Source organism: Periplaneta americana, chromosome 6, assembly GCF_040183065.1.
Source record: "Periplaneta americana isolate PAMFEO1 chromosome 6, P.americana_PAMFEO1_priV1, whole genome shotgun sequence".
NCBI lineage: Eukaryota > Metazoa > Arthropoda > Insecta > Blattodea > Blattidae > Periplaneta > Periplaneta americana.
Genome location: NC_091122.1, coordinates 137,880,928 through 137,896,145, shown reverse-complemented (window position 1 = coordinate 137,896,145; position 15,218 = coordinate 137,880,928). Strand labels below are relative to the sequence as shown.

The 15,218-nt window shown below is 33.2% G+C and overlaps 2 protein-coding genes across 3 annotated transcripts in view; both read right to left on the bottom strand.

Moving 5' to 3' along the window:
- The window catches only part of T48 (FU domain-containing protein T48), a 66,713-nt gene extending 65,869 nt beyond the window's left edge, over nucleotides 1-844 (bottom strand). The window contains exon 1 of the mRNA XM_069829048.1: nucleotides 588-844. Coding sequence (XP_069685149.1) covers nucleotides 588-678 — 91 coding nt within the window. The 5' untranslated portion in view covers nucleotides 679-844. The remainder of the gene's footprint in view (nucleotides 1-587) is intronic.
- A 484-nt stretch (nucleotides 845-1,328) lies between these two features.
- LOC138701786 (uncharacterized protein CG5098-like) overlaps nucleotides 1,329-15,218 on the bottom strand; it is a 68,992-nt gene continuing 55,102 nt past the window's right edge. For both annotated transcript variants that reach the window (XM_069829044.1, XM_069829046.1), the window contains exons 7-9: nucleotides 12,763-12,960; nucleotides 8,347-8,490; nucleotides 1,329-3,249 (exon numbers count right to left, since the gene is read on the bottom strand). In XM_069829044.1, the coding sequence (XP_069685145.1) occupies nucleotides 3,208-3,249; nucleotides 8,347-8,490; nucleotides 12,763-12,960 (384 nt within the window). In that variant the 3' untranslated portion in view covers nucleotides 1,329-3,207. The remainder of the gene's footprint in view (nucleotides 3,250-8,346; nucleotides 8,491-12,762; nucleotides 12,961-15,218) is intronic.

Sequence of the window (15,218 nt, the reverse complement as noted above, 5' to 3'; positions counted from 1 at the left end):
CCCCTACAAAATTATAATGCTGCTTTACCCACATAACATAATATTACCGGTACTCGAGAGTCATGCTACATATGTAGGCCTACTTATCAATGATTAAAGCCAGATTCAAATTTGATACATAAAATCGACAAATTTGGCGAACACAGTACAACACAATACAATATTTATTAAATCTGCCATTTTCACGAACTGACACACTATAGCTTCAGCTCTGGAAACGCCAAACTTCCACTTCCAGCTTGAACTTCAAAACTTTCACCCACACAGTGTATTATTCAGTAACATACAGGTGCAATAACATGGTAATCAGTTGGCTGACATACACAACATCAAGTCTGTAACAGAACTATAACTGCAGTTATATTTGAATGTATGCAGTTTTTATCTGTACCGCAAAAACCGTGAAATATTAGTTTCACATTTGTCGTTTATTACATTACCTAAACATCGCTCATTCCTTGGGTGAGAACCCAATAATACGTTTACCTACAACTTCTCACGGTCTCTGTTCACTACGCCTTTCGAAACTTGGCGCGAGGTTCTTGCGTAAGTACCAGTGATGTGGATGTATAGGGCAATCTACTCACCATGAATTTCACGTACTGTTGACATAGCACCCATGACACACAAAAATAACATCCACAGGCTCAGTGATAATCTCCTTCTAGTCCTTCCCATGACGTCCAAACGTCATCTGTAACGATCCGTCATTCCCAAAATCACAATTAACAAATTATTGCAGGTAAACACGATAAATAATAATTCACTGCACAATCTACTTCCAACATCCTCAAGCACAGTTTGACAACTGACCATAACATTAAATTTCTACATGTAAACGTTATGGTACAGTATTATTCCATTAGCTAGAGCTACAATCGCAGGCGAAATTGTAATCCTCGAACTAGATGGCAGCAGAAGCAAAACTGCATAATGGCTACCAACTTCACAAAATAAATATTCTCGTAATTACTAAATTTGTCACAGATGACGTGCAGACGCCAAAGGCTAACAGTTGAAAAGTTCTTAATTTTAAACATTTCAAATGCTAAACTGCATCTGCTGATGCTTTAATGGAATGACAATAATTGGCAAAATAGTGTCTTCATATAAAGCTATGCAAAATATAATTTAATTAATGGGAAATGGCTAATATATTTAGTACAACTAATCTGGATGGTGGGAAGTCTATATTTTCCGAGGTCGAAGGATAAGGCGTCAATAAATAAAACAAGAAACAGAATGCTGCTTTTTAAATGGGGTGGAGTTGTAGGAAAAAGACATCATTCTCCTTTACTTTGGAAATAGAAAATAAGCAGTACTTCATGTTCACTCTTGGCCAATATTTTTTTATTTATTTCGTACAATTTATTCATAAAGTCTGTTAAAAGATGAGAAACAGGGAGGGGGGGAAAAAAAGTACATTAATGTAGGATAATGGTATACCTCTCATAATCAGACATATTAAGAAACAGTTTTAAATGGACCTTGGAGGAACATGGGACTAACCCTGCTCCCCATTTTCCAAAGACTTTCCTACCAGTCAAACAGACAGCATGAAAAAAGTACACTTTATGTTTATCCAGATAACGTAAAACACCTCAGTTCATATTGTGTGCCTTAGCCTAAATCTGTAAACAAAAACACAAGTTTGATAGAAAACAAGATCTAGGATATGACCAACAATGAATGTCTGCTAGAAATGACTACATACAAGAAAGCCAACTGTTCCCTACTAAAAGTATGCAATTTGTGGTAAATATTTACAGTGAGTTTTGCTTTGTAGATTATAATAGCTATATGAACTTATAATCCATACCTAACCTAGGTCTCTTCTTTTCCAATCAGAAATATAAACTTTTTTTGTAATAAGAGTTCAACACATTCGAAAGTCATTTGGCTCGACAAACACAGCCTTCTTGTTTTCATGATCATTCCTCTTGTTTGTACACAGTGATTTGTTTTAACAATGAACACTGAATTTACAATACATTTTGTTTCTAATGAGTGGCTTGGTATGATGGGAATTGGTACTATGGCATTTGATATGGAACATGAAATGTAAAGAATTGGTAGAGCTGTAGGTTACATTACTTTGTAAATTTGTGCCATATGAACAAAACTATTTAACTCAGGATGCAGGTTAACCCTCCTTAATTAAACGAACTCTTAAAAATATCTAAAACAATACGAATAAATTTTTAATTAATTTCAATAACTGCAGACAGTGACTTCTACATTTACAAATCTTCATTGTGTTTTGATGTGTGACTAACATTCTGCCTCACGTCATGGACCCATTGTTTACACCTTCTACCATCTACAATATGGTAATGGTACTAAACAATAGGTGAAACATATTCCCTGCTCAACATAAAGATATCCAGGAAACAATCACAGTTATGTTATAATGAAAGAATGGTATCTGGTGCAAGATTACACCAAGAGATAACATATTGTATTTTGCATTACGAAAACAAAACCTACCTCACAAGCAGGTCTCTCAGTCATTCCTTTGTTGTTTCATTTCAAGGACAATGAAGATTTTTTTACAAGAGGGTTTCCAGGGAAGGAAATTGGACTTCTAACATGTTCAAAACAGTCACAACCAATTTAAGAATCCAAAGGTACTGTGTTGTGGGCAGAAATGTTAAATTAATGGGAGTAGCTGAGTATAATCACTTATTTACACATAACTATTACAGCATGTGCCGCATTCTGAAGCTTCTCCCAAGTAAGCTGTGGATTCTCACCAAAATTCATGAACTCACACACGTTACGTCAAAGAACAATCACCCACTAAATTCTTCACTGATAAGTCACAAGCACAGTAGAAAAAAAGAGAACAATTTCACACAGAAATCTGACAACTTATTAAGATCAAGTTCGATTTAAAAAATAAAGATTATTAATGTAAAACATTTCCGTAGGTCTGTTTTAATTATAATACACTTCATGTATGTCTTTCAAAATCTGGAATTCAACTTTTGAACATTCTTCCTTCTTCCTTATGTAAAAGGCCTTATGCTTGCTCTAACTCTGACAGAGTAGTTCACATATGAAGACTGCAGTGTAGGATGAACATGATAAGAAGTAATAATCATCACAAGATCTAAGTTACTGAATGTTCTACACTTGTCACAGGTACTGACTGCTATATTTTTCCAGATAAAGAACAAGTAATGCCAATCTTCTCCGAATTCAACATTATGTTGGTAGGATGGCTTCCTCGGAAGAAAAGACCCCCTTCTGAAAGACAGGATTTGTGTATTTTTATACATACACAAGCACGCACATTGTATACATGTACAGTATGCAAGTATGTATAGACACACGTATACATATACATACGTCAAAGTGCGACATAGATTAAACCAACATTAACACATACATGCTTATTTCATACAAAGACAGAAAAGAGATGCAAGAAAAATATTTCCATATATTTTTGGGTACTTGCATACATATCAATTTATGAATTACTACAAATACTTGAGGTATTTACAAATTTAAGTCATTCTTAATCTAATTTTAATTTTTGTTTAGGTAAAATTAGTAACTTTATTATTATAACCATCTAATAAAATATAAACTAATAGTCATCCACATATCTAGTAATTAAAAAAAACCCTTTTTCTGATGATCAAATAGTGGAATACTTTACAGAATACAAAATAAATTAAATTATACTGAATACCAAAAAACACAAAAATAAAACCACTTTTCACAATAAGCATTCAAGCAACTAATTGAACATACTAAAGAATGACATACAGCTGAAAGTTGAATGCAGGCTTATTAAAAACTGTATCGAATTTATGGTATTTAATCAAATGTCATATCCGAATTAATGAAGGGCAAATTTAAAAAAAAATAAAATGTAAATTTTTTTGAGGATCGGGAGAGAAAAAGGAATCTGGGCATAAATAAATGGAATATTCTGTTGCAACAAAATTCTCCATAGAATGTCCTGTTATTTAGTAAATGGAAAATGAAGTCTGATAACTACTAAACTAGCCCTTATAATATTACCTCAGTATATAAGAGCACTCCTGGAACCTTCTTAGTTCTTTGAATTTCTGAATCAAGCAATACTTTTAGTTTTTGTATCTTGGATTAATCTTTATTTTCTTACCTACCCAGGTCTTTCCTAGAATTCTTAGCAACTGTTAGTCAATATTCAGTTTTATCAATATATATCGATATTTTCTTTTTGTCATCTTTTAAATCAGTTTTATTTTTCATATTCCTTTCTAAATAGTGTTCAGAAAAGGGCATATCTATTTACCATGTAAGAGCCATCTGTCCACAGATGTAAAATGGTTATTTCAATTGTTCAAAGAAAATCTGTAGAAGAGTATCCTCAGTTCAACAGCAAATCTACATTCAAGTACATAACTCTGAGAATTTATTTTTACAATATCATTGAGAAATCAGAGTGTAATCTGGCACCTCATTAATGAAACGCCAATGTTTTAATGTCTCACATTCTGTTTAAATAATTAGTAAGGCACCTTTTCTTCAATTTAATTGATCATTCCTGAATCCTACACATTATGTATATGCTTTAGCAGTGTTAATACATTTTACATAATATATTGCATTATCAAAATATGGCGAAACAAATCATGCAAAACATTACAAAGAATTTGAACCCATACAAGTGACTTATAAAGCCATCAGACATAGGTTTAAATTTATAAAAGATTAGAATCAAACAATTTTACAAAGCTGCAAATTATTTTACTCTGTCTCATTAGTTCATTACTGTGCAAATACATTTGCAGTCTTACATTAATGCTACATTTCTCTCTTTAATAATGCAATATTCATAACTATATGGAAGGACAGATATAATTCTGAAAGACAATTTCGAATAATATAAAATAAACAAATAATATATCAACTGAAGAGACACTATTAAAAAAGTACACTATTGAGTATCATAGAGCAACTTACGGAACAAATTAACACATTACATTGTAATGAAACGCCAATGATTACAAACTGACTTAAAGAACAACTGTTTGATCACTATGCGAATGTGCATAGATTAGAACTTTTCCTCTCATAATTTACATAAAACATTGCTTAATTGTCTTAGATTTATTACAATAATTCGAGAAAACGCAGCTTGCTAATTTCACATGGTAGAAATTGGCACATTTCTTTCCTCTTTCTAAAAGTATATGATAAGTATGCAAATAAGTTTTTGCAATTTCCTGTAAACTACAATACTGGAAAGGAAAGTATTCTGAGATAATCAGATGAAAATAAATATTTTCCTATTATACAAGTTCTACTGTCTGCAAACGACTCCAAAAACTTAACTTTACAACTATAACTTTTATTACTGATTTGCCTTCTTTTATTTACCGACACATCCAACACTGCCACACAAATTTAACTTCACCTTCGCGAGAAATACTGTATAAAAATAAATACAATCAAAAGTATAAAAAATATGAGACTATGATTTGATTTTGTAATATGCTATGAGAAGAAAGTGCTGAAAGTTACTTTTAAGTGTTGACAACTACCTAAATGTAAATGTATACTGTTATAAACATAATTTTCTAGCATTCCTTAAACTGAAAAGCTGTTGTGTACCCCATTATAGAAACAATCTCCGAAATTCAACATTGTGCATTAATAAAAATGTAAAATAGCTATTAGTGAAAAATAGATGTGAACTATAATGATTTAAGACTTCACAGTGTTCAATGTGGCACGGAGTATTTTTCCTTTTGCACTGATGTTTCCATCTATAACCGTGTATAAGGCCAAACACCATGAAATGCAATCACAAGTTACCATAATTTAAACATACATTTATCAACATTTATTTATTAATACAAATGTTGCACACAGACAGCACTTATGCATGAGAAAAATTGCGTACATTAGAAGTATTTTGTCTGGAGAGGGAGAAGGAAAGGTGTAGTTCAAACCAAGGTTTTGCTATTTTAAAATTACTTTGCTTTTATTTATTTTTGACAAAACAACATGGAAATGTGCAACTCTATGTGACACGTCTGTATTTGTAACACCCAATATGTAACACGAATTACATTTGTCTTAATATAGACTCGAAAGGCATTACAGATCCAGCATCTAGTAAAATTAAATTAAACTTGATAATAAAAATGTCCCATACCATGGTTTCATCACCACAATGACAATTTTGTAATCATTATTTCATAATTACCTGTGTGACATATTTATTTTTCAAAGACTCATTTTAAGTAAGTACTTCTGTATACATTTTGTAATTTGTGGCAATATTTAATGCAGTATCAAAATTTTAGTGTCCTACTTAACATTAAGAACTATGTTCGAAGTTGTCAGCTATTTTAAACAAAGTATAAAAATGTAAAAAACTTTTAAGAATCTTTGGAAAATTCTGCTACTTACTGACTCTGCAGACAAATGCTGCCAAATGTGTGAAATACTGATCGGCAAGTCTATATGTATAAATACATCAGCTTACTATTTCATTACCTAGAGTTCGAGTATACAGTATAATTGTTATTTATTATAAATCGGAGCTAATAGATATCTGCTTACTTCAACATCAACTTTATCTTTGAAAAATAAATATGAATATGTAGTACATTTAGCACTTCATTTTAAACAGATGTGAGGAATAAAAATGCTATGATTATTTGACTAAACATGCTGATAAATCAAATCATACTCAAAATGAGTAAATGAGTACAAATATTGTAACTGTAAGTGCAAACCGTACCACAGGTTATGAAAAGAATGGGCATAAATTTATACTGGGGCTCTCCACTAATTAAGAAACCTTGGAATAGTGTGAGTAAGACTCTCATGATATCAACACCACAAGCAAAGTGTAGTATGTTAAAATGAAAACTTCAAAATGATTAATATATAAAATTTAAAATTATCGAAATATTGTTGGGAATCACAAAAACGTTCAAATACAGTAACTGAGAATACATCCAATTAAGATTATCGTAAAAGCCTATAAAAAAGACAGTCAAAATTTTAAATGAATGGAGTGACAATGTTAATTATACATACCACAAAACAATTTTTAAAATTTTTCCTTCAGTAACTGAAGGAGTAATACGAAATATGAACTAATTCATAATACAGTAACTATCTTCATGCTAAATCTGACTAGAAATTTTACTATCATTTTGGAGAAAAGTTTTAAGTGAATACACTAACACAATTTAGGTATTCTAAAAGAACGAAGACAATGCAAGAAAATAAAGAACATAATTCATTACATTTATGGGAACTACAATCTTCATGCCCTCACACTTCAATTCATTACATTTATTCTGACTGTATGTTAATTATGTTAGTAGGTATATACATCTTTTCTACTAATTCTTTATTTCTGTTATTTCATGCAACGTGCTCAAGTTCATATGCTTCGTCATTTCAAAAGTTTCCTGTAGGAAAAAAAAAATGGTAGTGTTTTCTTAACAGCAAATGACTCACATCTGGCTCCTTGTGATTTAATTTCATGATGTCAATGGTCAGTTTTATGGAATATGCTTTAATGTCATCAAAATTAAAGATGAAGTGCAACATGTCTTGAAAAGAGAGTAGGAAAACAGTTCATGGAATGGAAGGTAGCCTAACACGTGGAAATATCATTGGACTTCATGTACAAATGAAGAGAACAACCTAGTAATAATTTTCTGAGGTAAGAGTAAATGTAACCTGCATACTCGCCAAGAAGACATAACAGAACAAGAAGATTAAGTTTCCATGCCTTCATAACCTTGGTACAGAAGGAAATATGCTGTTAAGTCATAATCCAGCTGCTTTGAAAGCAAAGCACAATAAATTTGGATATTGATTTGGTAGCATGCTGAGTAGGCCTAGTTGTTTCAAAGAGAAAAATAAATCCTTGTCTCAAGATGTAATCATGCCTATGCCCTTTTATCTTTTGCTAGTTACTTTATAAACAGATGACATGGTTGTATCACTTTACCATTAGTCCAAAAAACTTTTGGCTCACAAGACAGTTTCTCAGTACAAGAGACAATATGGGTCTCATAAACTATTAACATAACAACAATACTCTAAGAAATTAAGCGTTATATACAAGTTTCCAAGGGCCTTCTCAAAACATAAAATATGTGTATCTGTAAGAAATAATATTTTTGCACAAATGTTCTGACGTGTTTCATAATATTATGTTACATTCTAGTATATTCTTTGTATGGATCCAGTATCATAAAATGAACATATACATGTACGTCTTAATTCAAGCAAGTACGGTACACGTTTACAGAGTTCACTTTCTTGATAAAATAAAACTATTGTTTACTTCACTGAAGCAACTCTTGAATAGCTTACCTTGTGCTGAGCACAGCGGGCAATATATGACTCTTCGTCCAGATCCCAACCCTGCTCTCTTGCACAGCCATAGTGCAAACGCCACTCACAACCTCTCCGGACACAGCCCACATTTGCACCTCCTTCCCCACATTTGTTACATATCTATTAACAAATAAAGAGTTCAAGGCATTATAAAACAGTGAAATGCACAAAGAACAAATAATGAAAAGGACTGACAAATGTACAGTTCCAAAGGGACAGTCTAATGGGTGGGCTGTAGGAATTGTCTCTAAGCTTCCAGGTTATAAGGTCCATAACAAAATGCCCAGAAGTACAAAAGGTCCACAAAAAAATGTCCACAAGCTAAATAGTCCAACATTTAAAGTCCTACATACAATTTGTCCATGGAGTGAAAAAGCCCAACATCTATGTGGTCCACCATTTTATAAAGCCCATCATATGAAAAGCTCCATCATACGAAAGGTCCATACAAAAAGGTCCAAGATACAAAGTTGCTCAATAGAGATGAGTTACTAACTGTAATAATCTGTTGGGAATAACAATAGTGTTTCATTGCTATAGCACTGAATGCTTGTCGACCGGCATTCCCTCAGGCAGTAGTGAATGGGTGTCTTTTCCACTTCAATCAAGCAATATGGAGAAATGTAGTCAACAGGGGTCTGAGGGCACAATATTTGGATATTGAAAACTCTGAAGTAAGAAACCAAATACAGGAAATTATGGGACTGCCGTTTATTCCGCTAAATGACTTGCAATTTGTTTGGGATTTATTGAATGAATGATTTGTGGACGATATCTTGGACTTAGCATCTTACATTGAAATTACATATATTACTGGTCATCCGGCAAAAGGGCGAAGGCAAGCAGTTCCCCATATATTTTCTCCTGAGAAATGGAATGTCTATGAATTAGTGGCAGACAGCGTACGAATAATGTAGTTGAAGGATTCCACTCTCAATTCCAACGACTTGTGGTAGCACATCACGTGAACGTTTGGCGATTCATTAGCCATTTGCAACAACAGCAACCGGAAATACAAGATTTAGTAACCCAGGTTCCTGGTGGGCATACAAATATTAAGCGGCCGGTAAATAAACGGTATATCAATAATCAAACGAGAATAATCAACATTGTCGGTAATTACCAGATTGCAAAGATAGGAGTGAAATTTGTCGATATCTTAGAGCGACTTCATACCATATGAAATTATATAGTGACCCTCAAGATGAACAACAGATGTAGCTTTTGTATTACATATGTAATATGTATAACATAATTGAAATTACAATCAATTTCTCGGCACTTTCCTTGCAGTTTTCCTTGTCGGACATTTTAGGGAAATGGACGAATTTATTTGCAGACATTTTTAAGAAGAGGATTTGCTGACAGTGGACTTTTTCAGGTAAGGACATTTTTATGGAATGGACGAATTTTCTATGTGGACATTTCTAAAGGTTGGACATTTTCGTAGAGAGGACATATTGCAAAGTGGACCATATCTCACTTAACCGTCTCTAAATATGCTCTACTACAAGATTGGAACAAGCAATGACAGAACAGTGCAAAAGGATCACTAACTAGAGAAATGTTTCTTCCTGTCAAACACGAAAGGATCAGATGCAAAACACTAGTGCCAAATTTTATCCTGACACAGTTTTTACCTGATATGGTAAATTTCAACAATATCTGCACTGTTTCCATATCACAAACAGTTGAACATGTCCTGTTTACATGGCCCTTATACTGGTTTGAAAGATATAAGCTAAACCAAAGTAATATATAGTATGGGCAATTTAAAAGTTCCGAAATATTGCTCAGCCCGAACTTCAAGCAATCACTTGCATTCCCCTCCATGAAATTGTGACACTCTTCACTCTTCCCATCTGTAGTCAGTCATGAGAGAGTACAGCATGGTTGTGCAATAGTGAGGTACTCACTGCATTGCCGTATATTCATCTTGAAGACATACATCAAGCACATAAAGTTGTGTGACAGAACAAGACAAGCATTTAAATGTAAACAACGTAACAAAATGCTAGAGAGATACCAGAGAATTTAAGAATAATGTGGATTTTAAGGTGTCCAACGATTGGCTAGAATGTTTCAGGGGAACATACTCTATTGTTTTCAACTGTGTTTGGGGGGAAATCCGCAGATGTGAAGGAGGACTGTGTGACAGAAAGGGCTGAGAAATTGTGTCAGTAATAAAGAATTATGAACCAAATCTATCTTAAATAAGAAGCAAATAATTGCAATCAGTTTCGAACTGATATTTAGATAAAATATTATCCTTATTTTTAACTGAAACCAAAAAGAGGTATATTATAATTGTAAACCAGATTAAGCTGTGCATACAAAGCAGCATTATACTGTACTTGTGTTACTGAAATAACTTTTACGTTAATTACTACTGAAGTGCTATTATTAAAATAAAATAATTAATAGTTAAACATGTACATTTAACACTTGAAGTAGAAGCTAGATGCTTGGATTCAATTAGGAGTTCACAATCATCACTTCATACAGCACATTTTTTAACCGGCACATAGACTGAAAAATGTTCAGATGTAGACAGTCTACGGCAGTGGTCGTCAGCACTCACTGAAATGTGCAATGGGTACAAGGTGCTGTTCCATGTGCACTGTCGTGCAACAGGAAGAAATAGAGAGCATACCCGCTAGCATCTACGGAGTGCACCCTAGTGCAGTGCACTGCGTTTTCCGCGGGTAAGAGAGACTAGCCCCAGCGTGCTCTGTGCTGACGACCCCTGGTCTATGGTACCATCACAAGATAATCATTTTCTAATTCCGAAATGTCACTCTAGAGGATCCTGGTTAAATTTTTTCTGTCAGAATATATTTAAATCTGCTATCCCACAAGAATTAATATATTCCGTGAGAGCACTGAATTGTCATTCTATAAATAATTCAAGGATTCTTTCTCAGGCAAACGTCTTCTTTGTATTGCCAATTAAATGTAATATATTTTCTAAAATCGTGTAATGCTAGAATCCTTTGTACAGGGCAGAGGAGGGAGTCTTTGAGTTCAGTATCTGCAAGGTCATTCCTTTCACCTTGTGAATTCTTTCCTGGAACAGATCACAGTTTATGGCTCTAAAAATGTATCGATATTTACAAACTCGCACTACAGCTGAAATGCTAGTCTGGCGTTCATTTGCTGGAAAGAATTACGGCCAATGTAACTAGACAGTTTTGGACATCCAGGTGTGGAGTAACGGCACATACATGCACACAAGTGCAAGATTAGCTAAGGTGTTCTTCTGCTTTTCGGATATCACGTCCAATTCTTTTTTTACTTGGTTATTTAATGATGCTGTATCAACTATTGGGTTATTTAGTGTGATGGAATTGGTAAGAGTATTTGGTAAGGGTACATTGTTATGAGAAATGACTGATGTCCTCTTAGTTGGAGATTTTCTCTTCTTTTCATTTTTTAAGGTATCGAGACAAGTTCGGGAAAATATGAGTATGGCATCCGGTTTTAAGGCTGGTCCACAATAAACCAGGAACAGAAACGACAACGAGAAGTAGAACGGAAATATTGTTAAAATAAATGTATTTAAATGTGAGCATTCACAATAGTTAATTGGGAATGCTCAAATTTAAATACATTTATTTTAACAATATTTCCGTTCTCGTTATCGTTTCCGTTCCCGATTTATCGTGAACCAGCCTTTAGTCGCCAGTTCTTGCGTGGAAGTCCCACCTCTTTACAGTCAATAATAAATTTATCGGCTTTTACAATCAAAGTCGCAGAGAAATGGATATCACAGATATAAGAATGAATATATAGTTTTCTGTCTTCGTGGAATTGCTGTACACCACTTCTGAAAAATAGCCTAGCCTTTGGGTGGGAAAAAGAAACATCTTACTTCCTTACACATTACATATCCGGATTTACACCAAGAACAAAATAATTAGGCATATTACCACTTGCTCACAATAAAAATTACCCAACACCACAAGAAATAACACTTTAATTCCATAGCAGAGCTAGTTCTACAGTATGAAGAGTCTTAAAACGATCGTCATGCCAATGTTTCGCTCAGTTGCCGTGGTGACACCCGGGGGTTTAAAAGTCCCATTAGACACTTGCCGAGTTACTACACTTTCTATTCTAAACACTCTGCTACTACTGTCCAACCAAGTGGTTATATCACAGGGTTGGCGAAACTGGGGGAAGTCAAGTGACAGTTACTTACTTTACTGGCCCTTTTCTTTAACTTATTTTAAACAGAAATGTATAATATTATGAAGACTTCAAATTTCGAATAACAACTATTTTAAGGAATTTATAGAGAGGCCAGCAGAAATAGGTGGGGGAAATCGAGAAGTGACATAACCACTTGGTCGGACAGTAATAATAATTGCAAACATATTTATTTATACTCACTGTATGGACTGCACTCCAAACAGCTTCTCTAAGTCCAACAATACGGGAGCCAACAACATAGACACCTGCTGCCCAAACAGCACACTCCTCATGTACCCATACTTCGTAACAGCCTTCTTCTTTGCCATCAGTTCCACTTGAAGATACGGGCACCATTCCAAGAACAGGTGCATTTTCCAGAGAGTTCGACCGTCGAACCTGAAACATATAAATCACACATTACGTAATAATAATAATAATAATAATAACAACAACAACAATCAGTCAAAACTGAACCAACATTATAATATGTAATAAAAAAAAACTGGGAAAATCACGTCAGAAGAATGGATAGAACACGCATCCTGATTAAAATCCTGCAGTATGCTCTCCATGTAAGAAGATCCATTGGTCATCCAGCTAAGAGATGGACTGATGAGAGACCATAACAGACCACATGTTTTGGATGATGATGATGATAGTAATATGATACTACCTAAATGTATTTTAAAATTCCCTGACATTTCCCTGTTTTCCAGACACAAAGTAATTTTTTTCCCTCACATTACAATTTATAAAATAAAGCTGGAAATAAGGTAGCCTTCCATTAAACATAGCTAATATTCACATATTATAAATTAATATAACACTAAAAACATATCAATTTTATCCACTTACCTAATTAATTTCCAAAATCCTCAAGGATGTGAAATTGACTACAATAAAATTATTTATAAAATCAAGCTCAGAGAGAAGGAAATCAAGCTATGAAACAAGAATACAGCAATATGACAGTTAAAACTGAAACTGGCGAATGTGTGCTTCATCATATTTAATAGTACATTAGAGCCGTTTATCTACAACCCTGAAAAAACTGGATGTTTTTACATCTGTAACATTGTACAGTACTAAATATTTGTCCCAATTTCATTAATTCATAGTTTTTTGTTATTTTTAGAGCTGTATGGGAGTTGAAACAATAATAATAATAATAATAATAATAATAATAATAATAATAATAATAATAATAATAAATGGCCACTATCTTAGTCTCAAACTATACTGAAGTTATCTCAATAGTATTGTAATCATCAAATAGATATGAAGTTTGATTATGTATAGTAAAAGTCTCTCTCATAGATGAATGTTTTATATGTATAAAATTAAAAGCTGTTTTCCATATATTGTGTCACTTTGTTGTGAATGGGGAAAAACATCTCAAAATTAAAACAAACATATTGTAAACTCCCATAAATTTGCGCCTGAATTATCTGATTTGGAGCTTGGCCATGTACAATGTACATTCTTAGATTTTTCCTCTTACATAAATAATACAAAATATATATAAGTTCAATCATAAGACATATCTCTTTGCAAATGTTTATTTGCTATGAAGGTACTTCATAGCAAATAAACATTTGCAAAGAGATATGTCTTATGATTGAACTTATATATATTTTGTACTATATTACTAGACTTATCTGAACAAAAATGAACTGTAAATTATATAAATAAGATATATAAGCAAACTGATGAATAATAAAGAATTACTTATTTAGCAAAATAACAACTTAAAGAACACACTATGATGAAGAGTAGAGTCATTAGTAAAAAAGTGAACTTGCTGAAATTTAATATTTGTTGTTATTATTGTCTGCTAATGCTCTTGGCTTTGGATGTCCTTCCTTCATTTGCCATTTTGCATCCCAATAATATTTCTCTAGCTGAGAATAGGACATTCTTACTCTTGATATATATCTTAATGTTGTCTATCTGATATCTTTTTCTACTCCAAATTTTCTCCTGTTCACCATTCCTTCCACTGCTTCCTTCAGTAGGCAGTTTCTTCTGAGTCAGTGACCCAAATTTTTTCTCTTCCTGATCAATTTCAGCTTCATTCTTTTTTCAGCCACTCTTTCCAACATAGCTTCGTATCTTATTCCGTCTGTACATTTCGCATACTCCATTCTTCTCCATATTCACATTTCAAATGCTTCCAGTCACTTCACTTCGTCGTAATGTCCATGTTCTGTTGCATACAATGCCACACTTCACACAAAGCACTTCACTAGTAGTCTCTTCCTTAGTTCTTTTTCTAATAGTAATAGTAATAATAATAATAATAATAATAATAATAATAATAATAATAATATTGTTCGGAAAATTGTATTATCGACACTGTCACTCTTGAGAAGGAGATACTGATACTCATATTTGCAGATGGTCAAAGTATGAATGAGGAGTTTAGGGAAAGAGAAAAGCTCAGAATAAGACATTCTTTCCGATAATAGATATTCTGGCTTCTAGCTTAAAACTCCAAAGTAAAGCTTATGTAGAAATTTCTGAGATGGTAGGTTTTTTTGGAAAATCTGCATGTGCTGAGTAGTTCAGAAATTTCCAAATATTGTGAAAATCTTGAAAGTTTTTATAATGGAGATCTTATTTCTGTAGAATTTATATCTTAAAATCATCACTTC